Below are 19,281 nucleotides of genomic sequence, written 5' to 3' on the forward strand. Positions count from 1 at the left end.
CTGTAGGGAGGATTTAGGGAGAATGCTGGGTTTGCATTTTAATACTGAATTAGCACAAGATAAAACAGTGCCCTAAATAATTCATGTACAAAAAGTAGCTCGTTTATGAAGTTTAGACCACAGAGCCGTGATAAATGTTTGCTCCAGGTATATCTGATAGAGATTCAGGTTTATCAGACACCTTATTGACACCTCTGATCTGACTCATTCTCTCCCAGTTCTGCTAATGAACAAATTATGGGTGAAATTGAGCACATTTTAATCTAAATTGAAACTAATTTGCCCTCAGGCCCCTCAGGAGTCTTTCGGTGACCCTTAGTAGTCTGTGAAGCCCATTTTTTTTATAGTTAAGCCGCTTGCAATTTTCCCCGCATTTCTTCCAACTTAATTGTTTAATTGAGTCACCAATTTCACTGTCTGCTTGGAACTCAATTCAGAGGGACTTTATTGGCATAAAAATTAGACAAGCCCTGGCCTTCTGCCAAGAACTATTAAGAACAATGAATAAAATCTGATTGATCATCAGTACAACAATAAACATCTGTTCCACTTGTATCACCCATGCAGTGTGACTATTAGGGAGTGTGTGTGTGTTTGTGGGGGCTGGTGTTTTAAACAAGAAAAAAGACGGACTAAAAACACTTAAATATTGAAACCAAGTAAGCAGAAATAAATGATTAGTGCAGGATCTAATTTCTCCTTTAACTCTCTCTCCCTCTATTGGCATGATTGTCACAACAACATTGCAAAAGCATCAAGAGTACATATTATATATAATTATATATAGTATATCTATGTATTTATGTGTATATATATACAGTACATCCTGTGTGTGTAGAGTTGAACTTCTCTCTCTCTCTCTCTCTCTCTCTCTCTCCCTCTCTCTCTCTCTCTCTCTCTCTCTCTCTCTCTCCCTCCCTCTCATTTCCATTCAGTCTGTTGAAGCAGCAGCAGCCTCAGCAGCAGCCTCAGCAGCAGCAGTCTTGTATGTGGATCCTTGGCTAGAGGACAAGCAGTAGGATACATCCCAGTCCCCCGAACTGCCTGAGTCAACATGGTCGCTGTGAGAGTCGTCGCCTGCCTGTGCCTGCTGGTGGGCTTCTCGCTCCAGGTGGACGTGAAAAGTGGGAAAGAAACAGGGAAAGCCGGGAATTTCATGGAAGATGAGCAATGGCTGTCAACCATCTCCCAGTACAGCCGTAAGATCAAGCACTGGAATCGCTTCAGAGACGTGAGTGGTGTATTTAGTGTAATTTGACCAGCGTGTCGTATCTTTCTATATCTCGTCCGGTGCTGTGCTGGTGTTTGAGATGCTGCCTGTGGAGGCAACGCGGGTTGTCTGCTCAGGTGATTTTGCGCACAGTTAACTGTCGCTCTGAAGTGCACATATACACGCAATATTAGCAGTTTGTGCGATAGAAATACTTAAAAAAAAGAGGGAGAACATATAACACAGGATAGTATGTTTAATAATTGGAATGCGCGTGCGTGTGCGCGTGCCTTTTTCTGCGTTTTCTGGGTATTTCACACATTGACTGCCCTCAAATTGACTGACATGCCAAACAGGCTACTATTTTATAATCTTTTGGTTGAATTGACGTTTTTTTTCATCTACAGACCTGCCATATGAGAGTGAATGAAATACAACTCACAGGAAATCCATGGTATTAGCTCCAAGTCTCAAAAGCCATTTCCAAGCTCCTTCTGGGAAACTGATATTCTGAACAGTGTCTGTATTCCCTGATCAATACCCACTGATCTGCCATATTGCACATAAAATGTAGGCTCACAGTTTGGAGGCTTCCAGAGCTTTCAGATGAAAAAAAGCCACACAGCAAGACATCAGTTGTGTGTTCTCTAAATCACAAATATCAAGTAGCCTGTAAGAGTAAAACAGTTCTTGTTCTCATGTGGATCTGTTGTTCAGACTGATTTCAAGGCTGTAAATGGACAGATTTGTTTATTCTGTTCAGCCATGCCAGAAGGACCATTCACTAGAGATAAAAGAACTTATCATCATACAGAAAAATGAATCTCTTACCAACTTAAATTTACTCATATTTGAATTTCCAATAAATAAATGAAATCTTTAAGCTGAGGATGATATGGATAATATCCTCTATAACAATACAGCTTGATAGCAATATAATCTGAGAAACATTTTATAGATACTATAACCTGTTGGGAATGTCAGTTTTTAATCCACTGAATTAAATACCTCTCAAATCAAGGTCGTGCAAAATGCTGTAAATCCAATGTTTTCGTAAAGAAGTCCTGCTCATTAATTTTGCAACATAGTCAGCACTGGGCTGATACAACTAGATATGAAAGCTACCTAAATATTAACAGTATCAGTGTAGTGAAGGATCAAAGCTCTTACCTGGTGTCTTTAAACCAGCAAAATCTGCATTTCCAACTGAAGGTAAACTGTTTTGCTGAGTAAAAAAGTGTCTTTTGAAGGCTCCTGCATGCTGACTTCTGCATGCTGAGGAAAGCAGTGGCCAAAATGTTTGTGCTTGATCGCTAAAGAATAAAGATAAAGAGAATGTGAACCTCAAAAGACAATATTTTACTCTGAGTACAAACCTCTGTTTTATATCGTCATATCATCTACACCACCTCAGTCCAGTCTGTAGCTAACAATTATTTTCATCACCATTCATTTTCTGGATTAATGGATTAGTTGTTTGGTCTATAAAATGCCCGAAAATGGTGAAAAATGTCAATCACTGTTTCCCAAAGCCCAAGGTGATGTCCTCAAATGTCTTCTTTTATCCCAACTAACAGTCTTTAACCCAAGATATTCAGTTTACTGTCATAGCAGACTAAAATTTGAAAAAATAAGAAGCTGGAAAAAGATGGACATGTTTTTTGTTTTTTTTTTTAAAATGACTCAAAACGATTATCAAAATAGTTAGTCCTTCTGTCCATTAATCGACTAATCATTGCAGCGCTAGTCCAGTCCAAAAGTGTAAACTCATCATACCCTAAATAATCAGGGCAAACATCAGGAAATATCAATCACTGATACATAATAAATTTCTAGTTTATTAAGTTAAACTAAAGCAGTCTAACACAACAGCCCTGCAATAAATCCTGCCTTCATTTAGATAGTAATGAGCAGTTTTTGTTTAAATCACTTTCAAGAGACATTGACTCAACTTTATGATCGTTTTGGATGCTGTGGTGTGTGGTGTTGCTGAGAGGTGTTTTTTATATTTATTGTGATTCATACAGTAGGGTTGATAGATTTTATATCATCCAGCCTCTATTTTCACTCTCCTGTCATGATCCAAAAAAAAACAACCAACCAGGGAATAACATGGGTGATTGGGGGGTTGTAGTGAGCATGGTTAGGGGTTGGGAGACTGTGATGCTGGGTGTGCCGCACCGGTAAAGTGATGACGGCTCCCTGGTGCCAAAAGACAGAATACATGGCATGAATCAGGTTGCAAGAGATCTCTGAGGAGGAGTTGGTTAGCAACGGCTCAGATCCAAGCCTCTACCTTGACAACCGGACAGTTGTTTGATCTTGTTGCTGAGAAAATATCACCTCCGACAGATATTCTTATCAATGATAGCCAGAGAGAAGCTGTAATACCTTTGACTGTGCTTGGAGGCTTGCAGGAATGTATCTTAGAGCCCTGGACCCTCAGGGAACAAGAAAGCCCAGTTAGAGAATTTGTACTTGAAATGCAAATTTGTGCTGTCATGCAAATTTGAATATTGTCTTTGCTGGTGTTTGGATTGGTTTGACTGAACTGTCTGATTGGATCATTGCTTGGCTTGACTGATTTCCAGAGGTTGGGTATTAGATGTGTCTTTAATGTATTTATGTTTAGCTGCATCTGGAATCTCAATGTGACAAATGCAAAATGTTGTGAGGAAGCCATGATGTCATTGTGTGATTAAAACAAACCCAGAAATAATAATAATAAAAAAGAGGATAAAGTGCTGTCACTAATGTGGTTTAAAAGTTGGGGTCCCGCATTTGATCTAGGGCCACAAAATATATAGCAGGATTACAGTTCATAATGTATGTATATACATTGTCTATTAAGGTTGAAACAAGTTAAATGATCAATTAATCAGCTACAAAACATCAAGAAAATGTGAAAAAATTCCCAATACATCTCCCTGACATCCTCAATTTGCTTGTTTTGAATGACCATCTGTCCAAAAACAACCCAATCTAATTTAAATTTACAATCATACATTTGCTTAATAAATTACTTATAAGATTAATTTATAATTTATAATAAATCATTTTCTGTCAACTGACTACTTGATTAATCAATAAATTGTTTCACCACTAGTGTTAGTGAAAAGTTTTCACCCTCCTATACTTTTTGCTTGATTTATTGTTTTACCTCTTTGTCTCCCAGTGGATTAATTAATCTTTTCTTCTTCATCATTAGAGAAAGACTCTTAAATGTCAAAGTGAAAACAAATCTGATGATTAGTTTCATTAAAGTTTAATTAATCTGCTGTTATTCGCATTTGTGAAACCACAAAAGATGGAAGAAGTCACAGTTGGGGGAGTGGATACTTTTCATAACCACTGTGTGTGTGTGTGTGTGTGTTTGTGTGTGTGTGTGTGTATGTGTGTGCATAGTGGTATGTTGTAGACTTCCTCAAACTTACCTTGCGAGGCAGCTGAATTTGCGAGATCACAACATCACAAGATCACGTAAGAATCCATCTTGTCAGGCCTCAAGTAATACGCTTGTGTCCGAACCAAGTGGGTAGCTCCCGGTCTGAAAAGTGAAGCCAATGGGAAGGGCCTTAAACCTGCATTATTTCTAATGGCCAGCAGGAGGCGACTACACTGGCTGCAAAAAGAAGTCTAGTTGTATGGAAGTCTATGAGAAAATGACCCTACTTCTCACTTGATTTACTACCTCAGTGAACACTTTCCTAATGAGTTTATGCTCTCAATCGCTAGAATCAAGTCTTCTTCAATGCATCATGATGTTCATTTTGTAAATTATGGCCCTGTAGATTGTAAATGCACCGTGCTAACCAAGCTAGCAGCTAGCACTGTGGTCAGCTTGACCCTCAATCAATTTTTTTAACGAGTCATTACGGTCTCAAACTCTAATTTTGGGCCCTCTAATAAGTGTGCTGGTGGTCATTTTGGAAATTATTGCTCCGATAATAAGATATAAAGACGAATAGTAGCTTTGATGTCTGCCGTGGGGGTGTTGATTGACAGCTGTGATTGACAGTTTGCTCCCCGGCTATGGGATTCACACTGAGTCGGACTACTGTCACAATATTTCAATAAGTATAATATTACTTGATAACGATACCTGCCGTGTTAGTTAGCTAATGTCTGTAGCAGTCTGCATCGCTCGGTGTTCCTGCTAAGCTAGCCTTAGCTTCAGTCCATGGTAGCAGGTTGTGTTTCCAGAGCATGAAAGGAAACACCCCACAGTCCTTATTTCCTGGCTCCAAACATAAAAGATGGTGCTGACCATAAGCAGCAACTCTGGGCTTCAAACTGGCTCCAATGCAAACCAATGGATGATGTTATGCCTTGCAATGTCCATCTTTACATACAGTCTATAGGTAGAAGTTGTGTGTTTTGAGAAGCTAAGTCACAGCAGCTAAGGTGCTATGTGCTGGTCTGTTCATGGATGACTATGAATCATAATAAACAGTTAAGTTCAACAGCATGAGGCAGTGAACTTTATGACATGGTGTCAGAAGTGACCCTTCTGGCTGAATAAGAAAAGAGGTAAGTTTGGAGCAGCGAAATGGCCAAGTTTCAAGCGCTGGAATCACTTGACTTCATCCAGCCATCGGCCATCATTTCTCTCGCTATTGGATCGCAGTGAAACTCAACCAGGAAGATAATGTCATTCCAGTAAAGACTTGTATGCTATGGGCAAAGAGGCAGAGCCGATATTTAGCACCTTCACGTTCGTGGAAAAGGACAATGATGACTATTACGAGGCAGTAATCAAGAAGTTTGAAGAACATCTCGTGCCCAAGCGGAACACTTTACACAAGCATGCATATTTCCACAGAAACTCAGACCAGCAACAGGGGGAGAGTGCGGAGGCGTTTGCAAGACATTGTTACGAACTGGCAGAAGATTATGATTTTGGAGCAACTAAGGACGAACAGATAAGAGATTGCATTGTCATTTGAATCCCAGATAGCAACATGTCTCAGAAACTACAAGTGGAACCGGATTTAACCCTGGAGAAAGCCATTTGCATTGCTTATCAGTCTGAACTCATTAAAGTGCAAAACACCAGCATCAGATCCACTGAAAGTGAAGTAAGTGCAGTTACATGCAAATTCAAATAATTCAAACCGTTTAAGAGGAGGCATGCTAAAGTCAAAGGTAATCGACAACTTAAAGGAGCATCAAAAGCAACATATGACAAGAACTGTTAAAGGTGTGGGAGGATGCAGGAGCTTGGAGCATGTCCTGCAACAGGAAAACGCTGCCGTAAGTGCAATAAGACTGGCCACTTATAAATAATGTGTAAAACTAAGCTCGTAGGGGCAGTGGAAACTACAGGAGCCATTTCAGAGGACATAGATCTTGATGAGATCTATAATGGTTTACAGATCTGCTAATTAATGGTACTACTGTGCAATAGAATTGACACAGGCGCAGATATTACAGTAATATCAGAACACACATACATAAGCCTGTCCCAGTGCCCTCTTCTGAGAAACTCTAAAGCAGTTTTTACAAGTCCTGGTGGAAAGCTTGTTTGCAAAGACAAATTTCTGACTGACTGTGTGAGACATGGACAGAAATACACATTCTGTATATATGTGATAAAAGGCCAATTTACCACTAGGTTACTTGGACGAAAAACAGCAACCAAAATGGGGCTTGTACGCAGAGTGGATGGACTTGAGTCATTTGAGGATGTTTGTGGAGACATTGTACTATTAAACTATCATCCAGTGAAAACGGAGCTTCGGCCAGATGCTAAGCCCTACAGTATCACCACACCACGACATATCCCTATCCTACCTCAAATGGAAGAAGAACTGAAATGGATGCAGTAGGCATCATTGAGGAGGTAAAAGATGTCATCGACTGATGTGCTCCTATGGTGCCTGTGATTAAAAAGAATAAGAAACCCGGAATCTGTCTGGACCAAACTAAGCTCAACAAAGCTGTGAAATGGGAGAGATTTATTCTACCCACACTGGAGGACATTGCATGAAAGCTCTCTGGCAGTTTTCTCCACTGTTGATGCCTTGAGTGGATTTTGGCAAATATCACTTGATGCCAACAGCAGGAGGCTCACAACTTTCTTTACACCAGTGGGCCATTTCTGTTTTTGGAGGCTTCCTTTCAGCATTACATCTCCCCTGGGAATATTTCAGCAAAAAATGAGCACCCTTTTGAGAGGACGATATCCTGACCATGACCACAACCTCAGAGCAGTAATGCAAACCATTAATGCTTCAGGACTGAAACTGAACAAGGACAAGTGTCAGTTTGGGAAATCTGAAATCCAGCATTTTGGGCACATCCCTGGGAAAGATAGTATCAAATCCAACACCGAAAAAGTCATAGCTATCACAGAACTGCCCAGCCCCACAAACGCTACAGAGCTACGCCAGAGGGTTTGGATGATCAACTACCTGGGCAAGTTTTTCCTTGACCTTTCATCTATCATGCACCCCATTAACTATTAAAAAATGATTCTGTATGGATTTGGGGAGAGGAACAGGAACAAGCATTTTAACAAGTGAAAGCCATGTTGACCACTGCACCAGTCTTGGAATATTATGATGCAACCAAGCCAACAGTGATTAGTGCAGATGCAAGTAACTACGGTCTAGGAGGCAGTTGCCTTTTGCTCACAAATACTGACTGAGACGGAGCAACGATATTCTCAGATAGAAAAAGAATGCCTTGCAAGTGTTTGGACATGCAAGCAGTTTGTGAAGTACCTACAAGGCAAGGAAAGGTTCCGCTTGCAAACAGACCATAAACCACTTATCCCTCTGATAAAGTCATATAAACTTAACAAAGCACCTGTGAGATGATGAAGTTGTCCATGTCCCAGGAAAGCAGCTCGTCGTGGCTGACACTCTGTGGGACAGTGTATCTGACACAGAACATGATGTTAAAGCCTATGTACAGCCGATGATATCAACAAGACCAATAGCAGGTGACAGACTGGATGTTATCAGAGAGGCTACTAGCCAGGATACCGACCTTCAGAGAGTTCTTAAAAAATGTCTCAAATGATTAATCTATTATCAAAATAGTTGGCGATTAATATAATAGTTGACGACTAATTGACTAATTGTTGCAGCTCTAGAATAGTCATGTTTTCATGAAATATAGGCAGTCATGTCCTCAGTTATGTTGGTTTGTGCCAAGATGTGACATGAGCACGTGGCTTCTTGACACACTCCCAATCAGCAGTGCGGAAGATTATTGAGAACTTTTATTGAATCAAATAGACTGCTAAAGCACTAAGATTATTTGTTTTGAGATACGCACCTCTATTTTGTGATTTATTATATTGTTTTCTATTATCTTTTTTATTGGTAAAATGTCATTTGTCTTGCCATTTGATAACTGGTTTTTCAGTTTCATTTTCTGAATGGGCCATTTGTTTATTTATATATGGAATAGTTTGACCTTTTGGAAATTACAGTTATTCATTTTCTTGACAAGAGCAAGATATCAAGATAGAAACCTTTTTCATTTCTGTAAGATAAATATGAAGCTCAAGGCATCAGGAGATTAGCCTAGCTTAGCATAAAGACTGGAAGCCCAGGAAAACAGCTAGCATGGCTGAGTCCAAAGTTCAAAAATACTCCTATTAGCACCTGTAAAGCTCATTAATTAACACACTGTATCTCATTTGTTTAATCCGTCACTAAACAGAAATACAAAAACGATAAATTGTGGTTTTACGGGTAACTATTTCATGGTGACTAGCTGTCAGTTGCAGTGACGGTTAGCTGAGATTGATGACTAAGCCGCTAACTGCCTCTGCACTCAAGCTACAGAGAGTATTTGGTGCATGGACATGAGAGTGCTGATCTTGCTATCTAACTCTCAACAAGAAAGCAATTTCACATATTTCTAAATATGTTTAATGTGTGAAATATGATTTTGTTTTGTAGTTCTGGGCTTCTTGTTTTTACATTTTTAGCTATTGTATTTTAGCATTTTGAGAAGAGGCACATAAAATGATCATGAATGGTTAGCGGTGCTTAGTCCTGTCTCTCCATGTGAATCTACAGGCTCCTCATCAAAAACTCTATGCGAATGTTGAACCACTGCACTTGAAGGGAGACAGACAGCAGAGTTGGCTCGGTTCTGCTCAGATGGGACTATTCTCTGATGTACCAGGCAGAGAGATGCACCATCTGAAATGTGAAGGGGTCATATTTGTTTACTAGCTGTCTTGGCAAACAGGTGGTGAGAAAACAGCATGCAGAAAAATTCATACTGCATCTAAATAAAACATGAAAAAAATGAAATCACTACGTGGGCTTTATAAACACAGTGATGCCAGCTTGATTGATGTGACTGGTGTTTAAATTGGACTAGTATACATATGATTATCCAGCACAGATACATAATGAGGAAATGTTAAAAGGGAGAACAATAAGACCAACAGCTGCAGAGGCAGGAGGTGTCGGGATAATCCACAGCAGGTTACAGAGTGTTATAGAAGCTCCATTATGACTGGCATCAATGTCAAGACATAAAATCTCCCGATGAAGATTCCCCCGCATTCATGTTTGCACAGAATTCACCCACACAAAGCCGGCTACACAATCCACAAATTAAGCTCGGCAGTAATTAATTAGCTGATTGTGTCTTCCTGAATCTGCTCATCACTCTTAAAACCTCTTTGACTACTTAATGCATCCGCGATTTTTCATCCTAACACAAGTACCACTTTGCATTCTGGTGCGTTCGGGTGGATCCGCTCAGCAGGAGCTCAGGCCACCGCTCATGTGAACAATACTGTGCTGTTCATTCATGGCCACATTAGATTCTCCCATCTCGCTCTGTGAGCGGTGCAAAGAGGGAACTCATTAAGGAGCTGTACAGCCTTTCAGCCACAGAGGGCTGTTTAAGGTTTGCACCTGCTCTACTGCCAGCTACATTTTTAATGAGGGAAAATTGTTACATCTTCTTCAGGTAAATGGCTTCCTCAGCGTCTTTGGTTGTTAAGATTAGCAGAGAGTGAGTCAAAAATACGAGTGATCATTAGCCTTATCGGTGCATACGAACAAATTAATTCGATTTAAGACAGTGATAAATGCAATAATTAGATAACAATGAGCAGTTCTTTAAATTTCCCCCAAGCCTCTCAGTGTGCTTAAATCTACATCCTCAATATTCATGAAGGAATATACTGTATGTGGAGAAAGGGAGCAAGAGAAAATAACTGAAATGTTCCATATACTGTACATGTATAAGCTTTAGGACTGCAACTAAAAATTCTTCATTCATTATTAATCTATTGATTTTTTAAAATTTTGTTTTAAAATGTCAAAAACTAAGTAAGCTAGTTAAGAGTCTACAGCCATGCAGCTCTGTGAGGCTGTCAAGTGGTGCTTTGAGCTAAATGTTAACATCTGGATGCTAAATATGCTCACAATGACAATGCTAGCATGCTGATGCTAAGCAGGTTTAAGGTTTATCATTGTCATTAGCGCATTGACTAATTAGCACTAAACAGCAAGTATAACTGAGGCTGATGACTGTACTAGTTTTTCAGGTATTTGGTAATGAAACAAAGTATTGGACAAATTAAAAATTTGAACTGATAATGGTGCTAGAGTAAAAGTTAAGAATCTATGATCTGGAACTATGAGTGTCTGTACACAAATGTAATCTTAATCCATCCAATAGTTGTTGAGATATGTGAGTGGTGGACAGACCGGCTGACATTGTCGTCCCTAGAGTCACACAGCTAGCATGGCTAAAAACAGCTAAAGATATTCAATTCACAATAATGAGAAACAGAAAAAAAGTCGAAAATCATTTGACAAGTTGGAATCAGAGAATTTTTGCCATAACATAAATGATTGATGAACTGTCAACATTCTTGATGATTAATTTTCTGTTATTTGACTTATCAACAAATCATTTCATCTCTCAAGCACATTTTAGCCCCAGTGACATATAAGAAAGTGTATATGGCAGTGCTTAGGCTACATAAAGACAGCAAAGGATGGATTAACTAATCAATCTCTTCTCTGCTCTAATAAGCAACCTGGTGCTTCATCCATCTATGAACCAGCTAGAGTCATTATTTATCCGTGCTACTGTGAATGAGATGTTGGCGATGGCCCGGTCACTGATCCTACATCAAAAACAGCTCCTCTGTGAGAGCCCTTTGATAAATGCAGGACCAGGGTTCACTCTGTTTTTCTCCAGATGAAGAGCAAACATGATGCTGTTGCATCCTAAGTGACACTGAGCTCCTTTACTTAGCTCAAAGACACGCTGCCAGCTGTGGGTTTTTCTGCTCCTGTCATCAACCTCAGCCATTTATTAGCCTCCCACAGGATTTATGCTCCAGTGCTAACAGCCAGTGTAATTACGGATATGAAAAATTAGAGTAAGAGGACAGTATGCAATTGTAGAAAATATGATAATGAGGCCTATTTCCAATTAAAAGTGAATGGCAGTGCGGGGGTTGAAAATTAAGATGGGAGAAACCATAACAGTTAAATGAGCTAATAGTTATCTGTATTTCCTCTGCTTTCTGAATCTGAAGATCAGCCTATCAAACCAACTATCTGTGGAATTCCGCTCGTTGCACGCTAATAGGATCAAAATGGCAGAAGCAGTGGAAAGAGACGCTTTCTTGTCTTTTTGTCATTACCGTGCATGTCTTTTGCTGGAGGTGAATGTCGGGAGGGGGGATTTGCTGTGAGTGTTTGGACTGGGCAGATACGATTCACAGTAGAAACAGAGAAGAAAGGAGATCCTGTTGGCTTCCCAACACAAGCGTGGGTGGCTCTTAATTGAGTGGAGAGGCTGTTTTGTGTTGTTGCTCCTGTGGAAAAGCTCTTCTCGCCAGATAGCAATTTATGCTTTGTAAAAAAAAAAGCAAAGGAAACAGTGAGAGAAGCTCAACGGCTGCCTTGAACAGAAGGAAAGCTTTCTCATAAGCAAAGCCATGTTCCACAGCCCACAGATTGTCCAAATATACAAAATCTCTTTCCCCTTTTCACCATGACTGAGTACGAGGAAGCAACTTGTTGTGGTGGCACGGTACATGTAGATTAATGTGTTTCATAATGGAGCCTGGCTGCACCTACTACATCAGTATATTAACACATGCACCAGCAGCAGACGGTCTGAATTCTATCTTTTTTAGCCGTTAACTTCTCTGTGAGTTGCTGAAATGTCGGGCTGAATAATTAGCCTTTCCAAGGTTCTTCTTCTGGCTCTATTGTTCATGCATTATTTATAGTGGCATCTGCCTGAGAGTTGTCTCTGTACTGGTGAAGCTCCTCTATGCCTTGCAGCAGGCAGAGCGATTTTATGCTGCCACTCTGCTTGTCTGTCTTCAGTCATGGCTGGCATGGTGGCACACCCAAGACTCAAGTGATGATTCAGCTTTTTAACAAACAAACTGAACTATATCATTGCTGACTATGCATCAATAATAGAAACTGATGGAACACCAGCTTTATTTCTCATTGTTTACTGGAGGATGTGGTTGCAAAGCTTCCCGGGGTTCATGAATACACAAACACAATATTAGACAAGAAACAAAAAATATAGACACTAACAGCTGTATATAATTGCATAAAAGTAAAAACTAAAAAACAAGACTGAGAGCTTTACTTACTACAGTGGTTCTTTGAGCTCAATGCTAACATCAGCTTGCTAACATGCTCACAATGACAATGCTAACATGCTGATGTTTGGCAGGAATATGTTCACCATCTTAGTTTAGCATGTTAGCATGCTAACATTTGCTAATTAGCACCAAACACAAAGTACAGCTGAGGATTATGGGGTGTAATTAATTGTGTAGGTATTTCGTCATGATCCAAAGTACTGGACAAATTAACATCTAGTCCTGAGTGGAACTTGAATGCCCAAATTGCACCGCAATCCAAATGATAGTTGTCGAAACATTTGACTAAAAACCACAAATTTCAACCTGCTGCTGGCGTTAGAGGAAAAGTCAGGAGATAATTAAAGTCAGTAGGCTTCATCCTCAGGGAACTTCACACAATCAATCCAACAGTTACTGAGATATTATTGTTTGGACCAAAGTAGTGGACTTAACGATGATATTACCATCCCTACAGCCATTGCTGCTAGCCTGGCTAAAAAGCAGCAAGACAAATAAAAAATGTAAGAAAAATGAAAGGAAAAAAGAAGTTAACACAACAGTTAATTCATGCTGATTATATTTGTAAAATACAGTAATTGATGTGAGTGGAAACAGGTTTGATTCTGAAGAGCCTCTTTAGAGTGTCATCTTTCAGATAATTTGATGTAGGCCTGGAGATAGATAATCGACCGTTCTTAGCATTCCTAATAAGATTAAGTACATCTTTAAAATGTATTTCACTTAGAGTTTGAAACTCCTTATATATGTCATATATTTGATGTGAGTCGGTAAGACGTTCTAATCTGGAGAGGTTCTGTATAGAACTGTGTTCCTCAAATAATTTTAGGTTTGAGAAGAGATAATTGACCCTTTTGGCTTTCTTTGCAAGATTAATATTCACTAAAACTAGCTCTTCCCTCAGAAATATAAAATATCACATGCATGATTACAGACATATGATAAGAAACCCAACTGTATTTATTACCACCTGGAAATCCATATACTACTTGACTGCAGTGACATCCCTATCTGTTTATCTGCAATGACCTTTATTGTTATCACACACAGACACGAGGCAGAAACCTCAGTTTACCCTTCACTGGGTAAATAGGCTTCACCTGCTGAAATCACTCTCCAGTAAGGGCCTAGTCATGGGACCTGTTATTTCAGTGGAAATATATATATATATATATATATATATATATATATATATATATATATATAACCCAACATGCAAACATAGCTGTGCATATAATAGCCATGTAGTAAATATACTGAGGCAGCAGAAAAGTGCTGTCCTGAATATATTCAGGTCTGCTTCAGGTGTCTTTATGTTTTTGATAGATGTGTGTTTGGGGCCACCGTTATTGTTATGAATCGCAGAGGACTGAGCTGCACTAAACACGTGGTCTGAGCAAACACAGCCATATCGCTTATGTTCAGTAATAATAGGTGTAATAATGCAAGGTGCTCAGGTTCAACCTGGCATTGATAGATTCTTTGCTTTAGGCCACAAATCACTCACTGTTGAAACAGTAGGGCAAGTACTGTACAATTAGGCCAGGCAGCTATATGAAAACTTTAAGGACATGCTCTTGCCTGAGGTGAATCAGCCCTCTTCTGTATGTTTGATTTTCACATTGGACGAGACAGGTGTCTGGCCGTGTTGAGCTCAACTGTCCCAGAGCTGCATATGGAGGAGCAGAGAGAGCTGAGCCTCCTCTCAGTATTAACTGTCAGAGGAAGAGAGAGGTGTCAAGGACATGCTTGGAAGGGACTGCGATCCTGTCTGTGTACAAGCTGTATTTAGTATGTGTGGCATGTGGTGGATATGTGTGTTTGCGTGTGTGGGAGAGAGAGACAGAGACTATTAATTTGTGGAGTTGGCAGGGTAATGGATACACACTACAAAGTCATATTGAAATGACCTTAAGCAAATCGTATAGCAGGGTAGGGTGCAGAGCTAAAGCGCTAATAGCTTTTTTCTCAGTTGAAAGAATCCGACAGAATCTCATTTATGCGTGATGTAGTCCTTCCTCAAGCCATAACGTGACATCTCAATGTGGCTCCCTGTTTTACTGTAATATCCCGCTGCCACTGCAGGAGATTAGCATTATCAGCAGCCACAACAACCCAATTTGTTCTCATTGCCATGGCAGACAGGGGGAATTAAATGTAATCAGCCAGCTAGCATATTTAACTTAGCTACCCCTGTGAGCTGTGTCATGCAGATCCCTGTGGCATTTCAACTGGGATGGTTATCATCATTATCTTCTCTTTACCATGCCGCTGGTTTCTAAACTCATATGTCTGACAGTTGTAAAGGAGCTCTATAGCTTCAATGGACTTGTCATGGAGCCTAATTAATTTAAACAGCAGGCGTAGCTGTTAAAAAATTGGAAATGGCAAATAAAATAATAATCACAGGCACAGATAGTGAAGTGATATTGTAATCATAAGTTTTTGGAGGTTTTGCTGAATACACATGCTGACAGTTCTCTACAGCACGCTCAAATGGTTGCACAGCTGCTCAGTACAGCCAAAGTGTTCACACAGGATTTTGGCTGCTGAGCAGATCAGATTCTGTATTTTTTGTATTGTCTATTAATGCCACAAAAAGACCAAAACCAACAATGCATTAGTCTGCATCTCAATACTGTCTGACTTCCCTTCCCTGTCTATGGCACTCAGCCCCAAGCACACAAGTTCTCAGTAATATCCTGACATAGCTGGGCACTGTTGTGTATAACTTTAATCAAGTAGGAGTAAATAGTTGATTTGTTGGGGACAATTTTTAGCTGCAGATGATTCACATTTGGTCTTTCAGTGAGAATTTACGGCAGCAGGACAAAGTATATTAGCCTTGTTCCAGACCTCCTTCACATTGGTTTTGGTGTTGTACTCACTGACAGTTGGATGTTTTTGTCTGGCGACAAGACAGCTGACCAATAAGAGCTTTGTAGGTGTGATTGTGTGTGTTGAGGTCATCGTCCTACATAGCTATACACATGAAATAAAGCCACAGAATAATGGCCACAAAAACGGTGACCAGGGTGGATGAAATGGTTGTTGCAGTTTGTTGTAAGTCAACTTACAGAAGTAACAACTCTTTTGGGAAATACACTTATTTGTTTTTTGCTGAGAATTAGATAAGAAGGTTAATTTGATACCACTGTCATGTAGCTTCTAAATATGAAGCTCCTGCTAGAAACCAGATATCTTGAAAAACATTAACTGAAAATTTAGTAGGCTGGACAGATTTATCACTTGCTTCTGGTTGGTTAGGGCAGAACATACACCCTCTCATTCAGAAATCAACATGAATGAATGAATGAAGTGAAACAAAATGGCAATTCACTGTGATTTTAGCTTTATGTGGGATTGAGGATCGTAATGAAGGAACATGTCAACCAGTGTAAAGCTGATGTATTTCAAACAGTTTTTGTGCAATAATGGAGGTCTATGGCACAGAGGAATCAGGCATCGGCTGCACGGATATTACTTGTTAGAAGGATCCATTCATTGTTGGTTTTGGGCTTTTCATGGGATTTGTTGATGATAAAAAATACGGAATATCTCCATCCTTATCCTTTAAGAGATTTGTGTCTCTCACTTAGGATCAAGTAGGACTCATTTTTTAAAAAAGGGAAGCATTACTCACTCACCTTTCTCCACTACGTTTTGCATAGTCTTTTAAGTAACAAGAGGAAATATGAATACACAATTTGGGGAAAAAAAGGGGTTTAATACACCATGGACTTTGGAATAAAGAAATCTTTTCAAGCAAGCTGAGATTGACGCTTAAACACTAACAACATGATGTAAAGAAATACTGTATTTGTCTACATGAATACTGTTTTCCCCCTTGATTACATTTACTGTTCTTCTTCCATCCGATAATTAGGATAATTACATGTCAACACTCAAAAATATCTTACAGCAGTCACTCGGTAACAAACAGTACAAATAACAAGCCCATGCTATGACAGTTAAATGAGTAAAGCAAACTATAAAATCGATTGTTTTTTTTTCATTTCTTGCTGTGTTTTTACAGATTTCCATAAATTAAATTAAGATTGGGGAAAAGAGGCACACTTGAATCTGGCCATCATATGTATGCTAAAACCCTAAAAAAATTCCAAATCAATCAGAAGTCTGTGATAACCAATTCATGAAGACAGCTTGTATTTTAAGTAGTAAAAACCCTGCTGGTCTTGTTTTTCTCTGGGGACACAAAGTCGGTTTGTTAGAGTCTATTGGAGTGGAATTTATTTTCTTAGCAACCACCACATTCAATATTGATTTAAGTTTCCTGGATTAGAAGAGTATGCCAACACCAAACAAGATTTAAACTCATTTTTCTATGTATGTATACTGATAACTTTTTGTGTTAGCAGATCAATACTGATGAGTCTAGCTACTATAAAGTGAAAATAGCACACAGGCATCAGGTGCTTTAGTTTCTGTGGAGCCACATGCTTCAGCTTGTCTTTAGTATGGCTTTTTTTCCCCCTTGCTAATATTGTATGCAGAAGCAGCGTGGCTCAGCACAGTAAAGACGGCCCTGCATAAGCTGCGAGCTCCCTGGGGCATCTGTGTGGAGCTCAACCTGAAGGCTCGCCTCCTCTCTTTCTGCTTCTTTGTTTTGCAAATGGGGGGAGGGAGCGATAAGATGCTGCAGAGTCTCCGCCGTTCCAGGGTTCTGCTTGGCTCAGCAGCAGGGTCCAACAGAATCCATTTTTCTGCAACGCCGTCCTCCTCCTCTCCAATTACTGCACCTCTCAGAGCATGCAATGCCTTCATTCAGCGGTGGAGTCTGCTACAGTGAATTGAGCCAGGCCACTGTTTGATGTGTCACTTCATCAGTGGTTTTTGAGACCACAGCTAAAAGACTCATGAGAATGGAAGAGGTTAATTTTTGTGATGCAACTTCTTGAAATTAGGTCTTGTTAGCCAATGGCTGCAGCTCAGAAGAAAAGCCTGTTGAAGGTCTTAATGTTTTCAGACTTTTCTCAGGTTGGAAAGAGCCTCATTTATGTTAACTACACATAAACCAGCCTGTGACTGGATACAAAGTGTTATGGCCAGTTAGTTAAATCTTCTGCATTCTTAGGCAAGAGCTAAACCAAATTCCCCAGTCAGCCTGATTATTTCTGCATTTCAGCACAGTGCAAATGTTTCAGATGGATGCACGCTTGACAGTCCACCACTTCGTGGCTCAGGAAGAGCGACGTGCCCTTCAGTGTGCAGAGATGGCTGCAGATTGTGCTTCGACCTGTACTGCATTGCAGGCAAGCGTCTTACCTTGTGAAACAACATGCGTCCTTCGCCTGCAGGCCCCCCGAGCACTCCGGCTCAAATGATCAATTTGATCCAGCTCTGTGTTGCTGGGCTGCGACTTAATCCCATAATGCTCTGGTGTTTTGTTGCAATCGAGACACCCTCATTTTTCCCCGTGGGTTGCTTATTTTTTGTCTTTGGAGTGTGATGAAAAATCTCATGCACCTTTCATGTACACCGTGTGTAATCACCTTTAACAACCTGTAATACAATCATAGTTCATGGCAGCATCTGTCAGAGTGAATATGGTGAAGAAATCTTAGACCTGTCATGGTTTAATAAGAGAAGGAATGACCCAAGGATTGGTTTCTTTATACCACACGGATTGGTATGCGGAATCAAAGGAGATGTGAAAATGTGTCCTTAGCTGTTTCTGTGTGATTTCTGCCTCATGTTCAAGTGAAATTGCAATGTTTTGCCACTCTAAAGCCAGTGGGTTCAGGCCGAAAGACACACAGCCTCATTTTGGAACACTCTAATGCATTTCTAAGTGGTTCAATCTGTGGTGGGTCCGCGCCATTAGTGTCTCTCCCATTTCTCTGTCGTTTTCAAAGACGGCGGGGTACAAACTGAGTGAGACATTACCTCCACCACTCAGGCCCCAGCATGCTGAATCAGAGCACCATAATGTCATGGCAAAGGCAAGATGCACTCCCACTGCTCCCTGGTAACTACAGAGACATGGAGAGCGGAATGTAGATTCAAGACAGCCTCCGCCTGTGTGCCCTTTTGCAGCGATTTAAAGTAGGCAGGGAGACGTAGCTAATTCGGCCACATTAATCAGGCAAAGCACATTACTGTGCAAATGACGGCCGGAGTAATGATGAGCTGACAATGTCCCGCCAGTCAGAGAGTCAGACACACCTCGGTGATCTGATAGGATGACACGGCCCCAGCCCAGAGCTGAGCATTCAGCTGAGGAACGCCTCTCTCAGGTTTCCATTAATTACAGACATGACCTGGATCACAAGTCCATCCATCAGCTGCTGTTTATCCAGTCACCGCCAGAGTAAATGACTTCATGAAGCTGGATAAATGACAACTGGAGGAAATGCAGAATGTCTAGATCATCATTTAGCCTCTAACTCATATTCTGCTGCTTAAGTGATATCTTCACTGC

The 19,281-nt window shown here is 40.2% G+C and overlaps 1 protein-coding gene across 2 annotated transcripts in view; it reads left to right on the plus strand.

Annotated features, from left to right (window-relative positions):
• The first annotated feature begins 937 nt into the window (after positions 1 to 937).
• Positions 938 to 19,281, plus strand: part of LOC121886415 (testican-2-like) — a 47,341-nt gene continuing 28,997 nt past the window's right edge. For both annotated transcript variants that reach the window (XM_042396350.1, XM_042396351.1), the window contains exon 1: positions 938 to 1,231. In XM_042396350.1, coding sequence (XP_042252284.1) covers positions 1,055 to 1,231 — 177 coding nt within the window. In that variant the 5' untranslated portion in view covers positions 938 to 1,054. The remainder of the gene's footprint in view (positions 1,232 to 19,281) is intronic.

This window comes from Thunnus maccoyii, chromosome 20 (assembly GCF_910596095.1).
Source record: "Thunnus maccoyii chromosome 20, fThuMac1.1, whole genome shotgun sequence".
Classification (NCBI taxonomy): Eukaryota; Metazoa; Chordata; class Actinopteri; order Scombriformes; family Scombridae; genus Thunnus; species Thunnus maccoyii.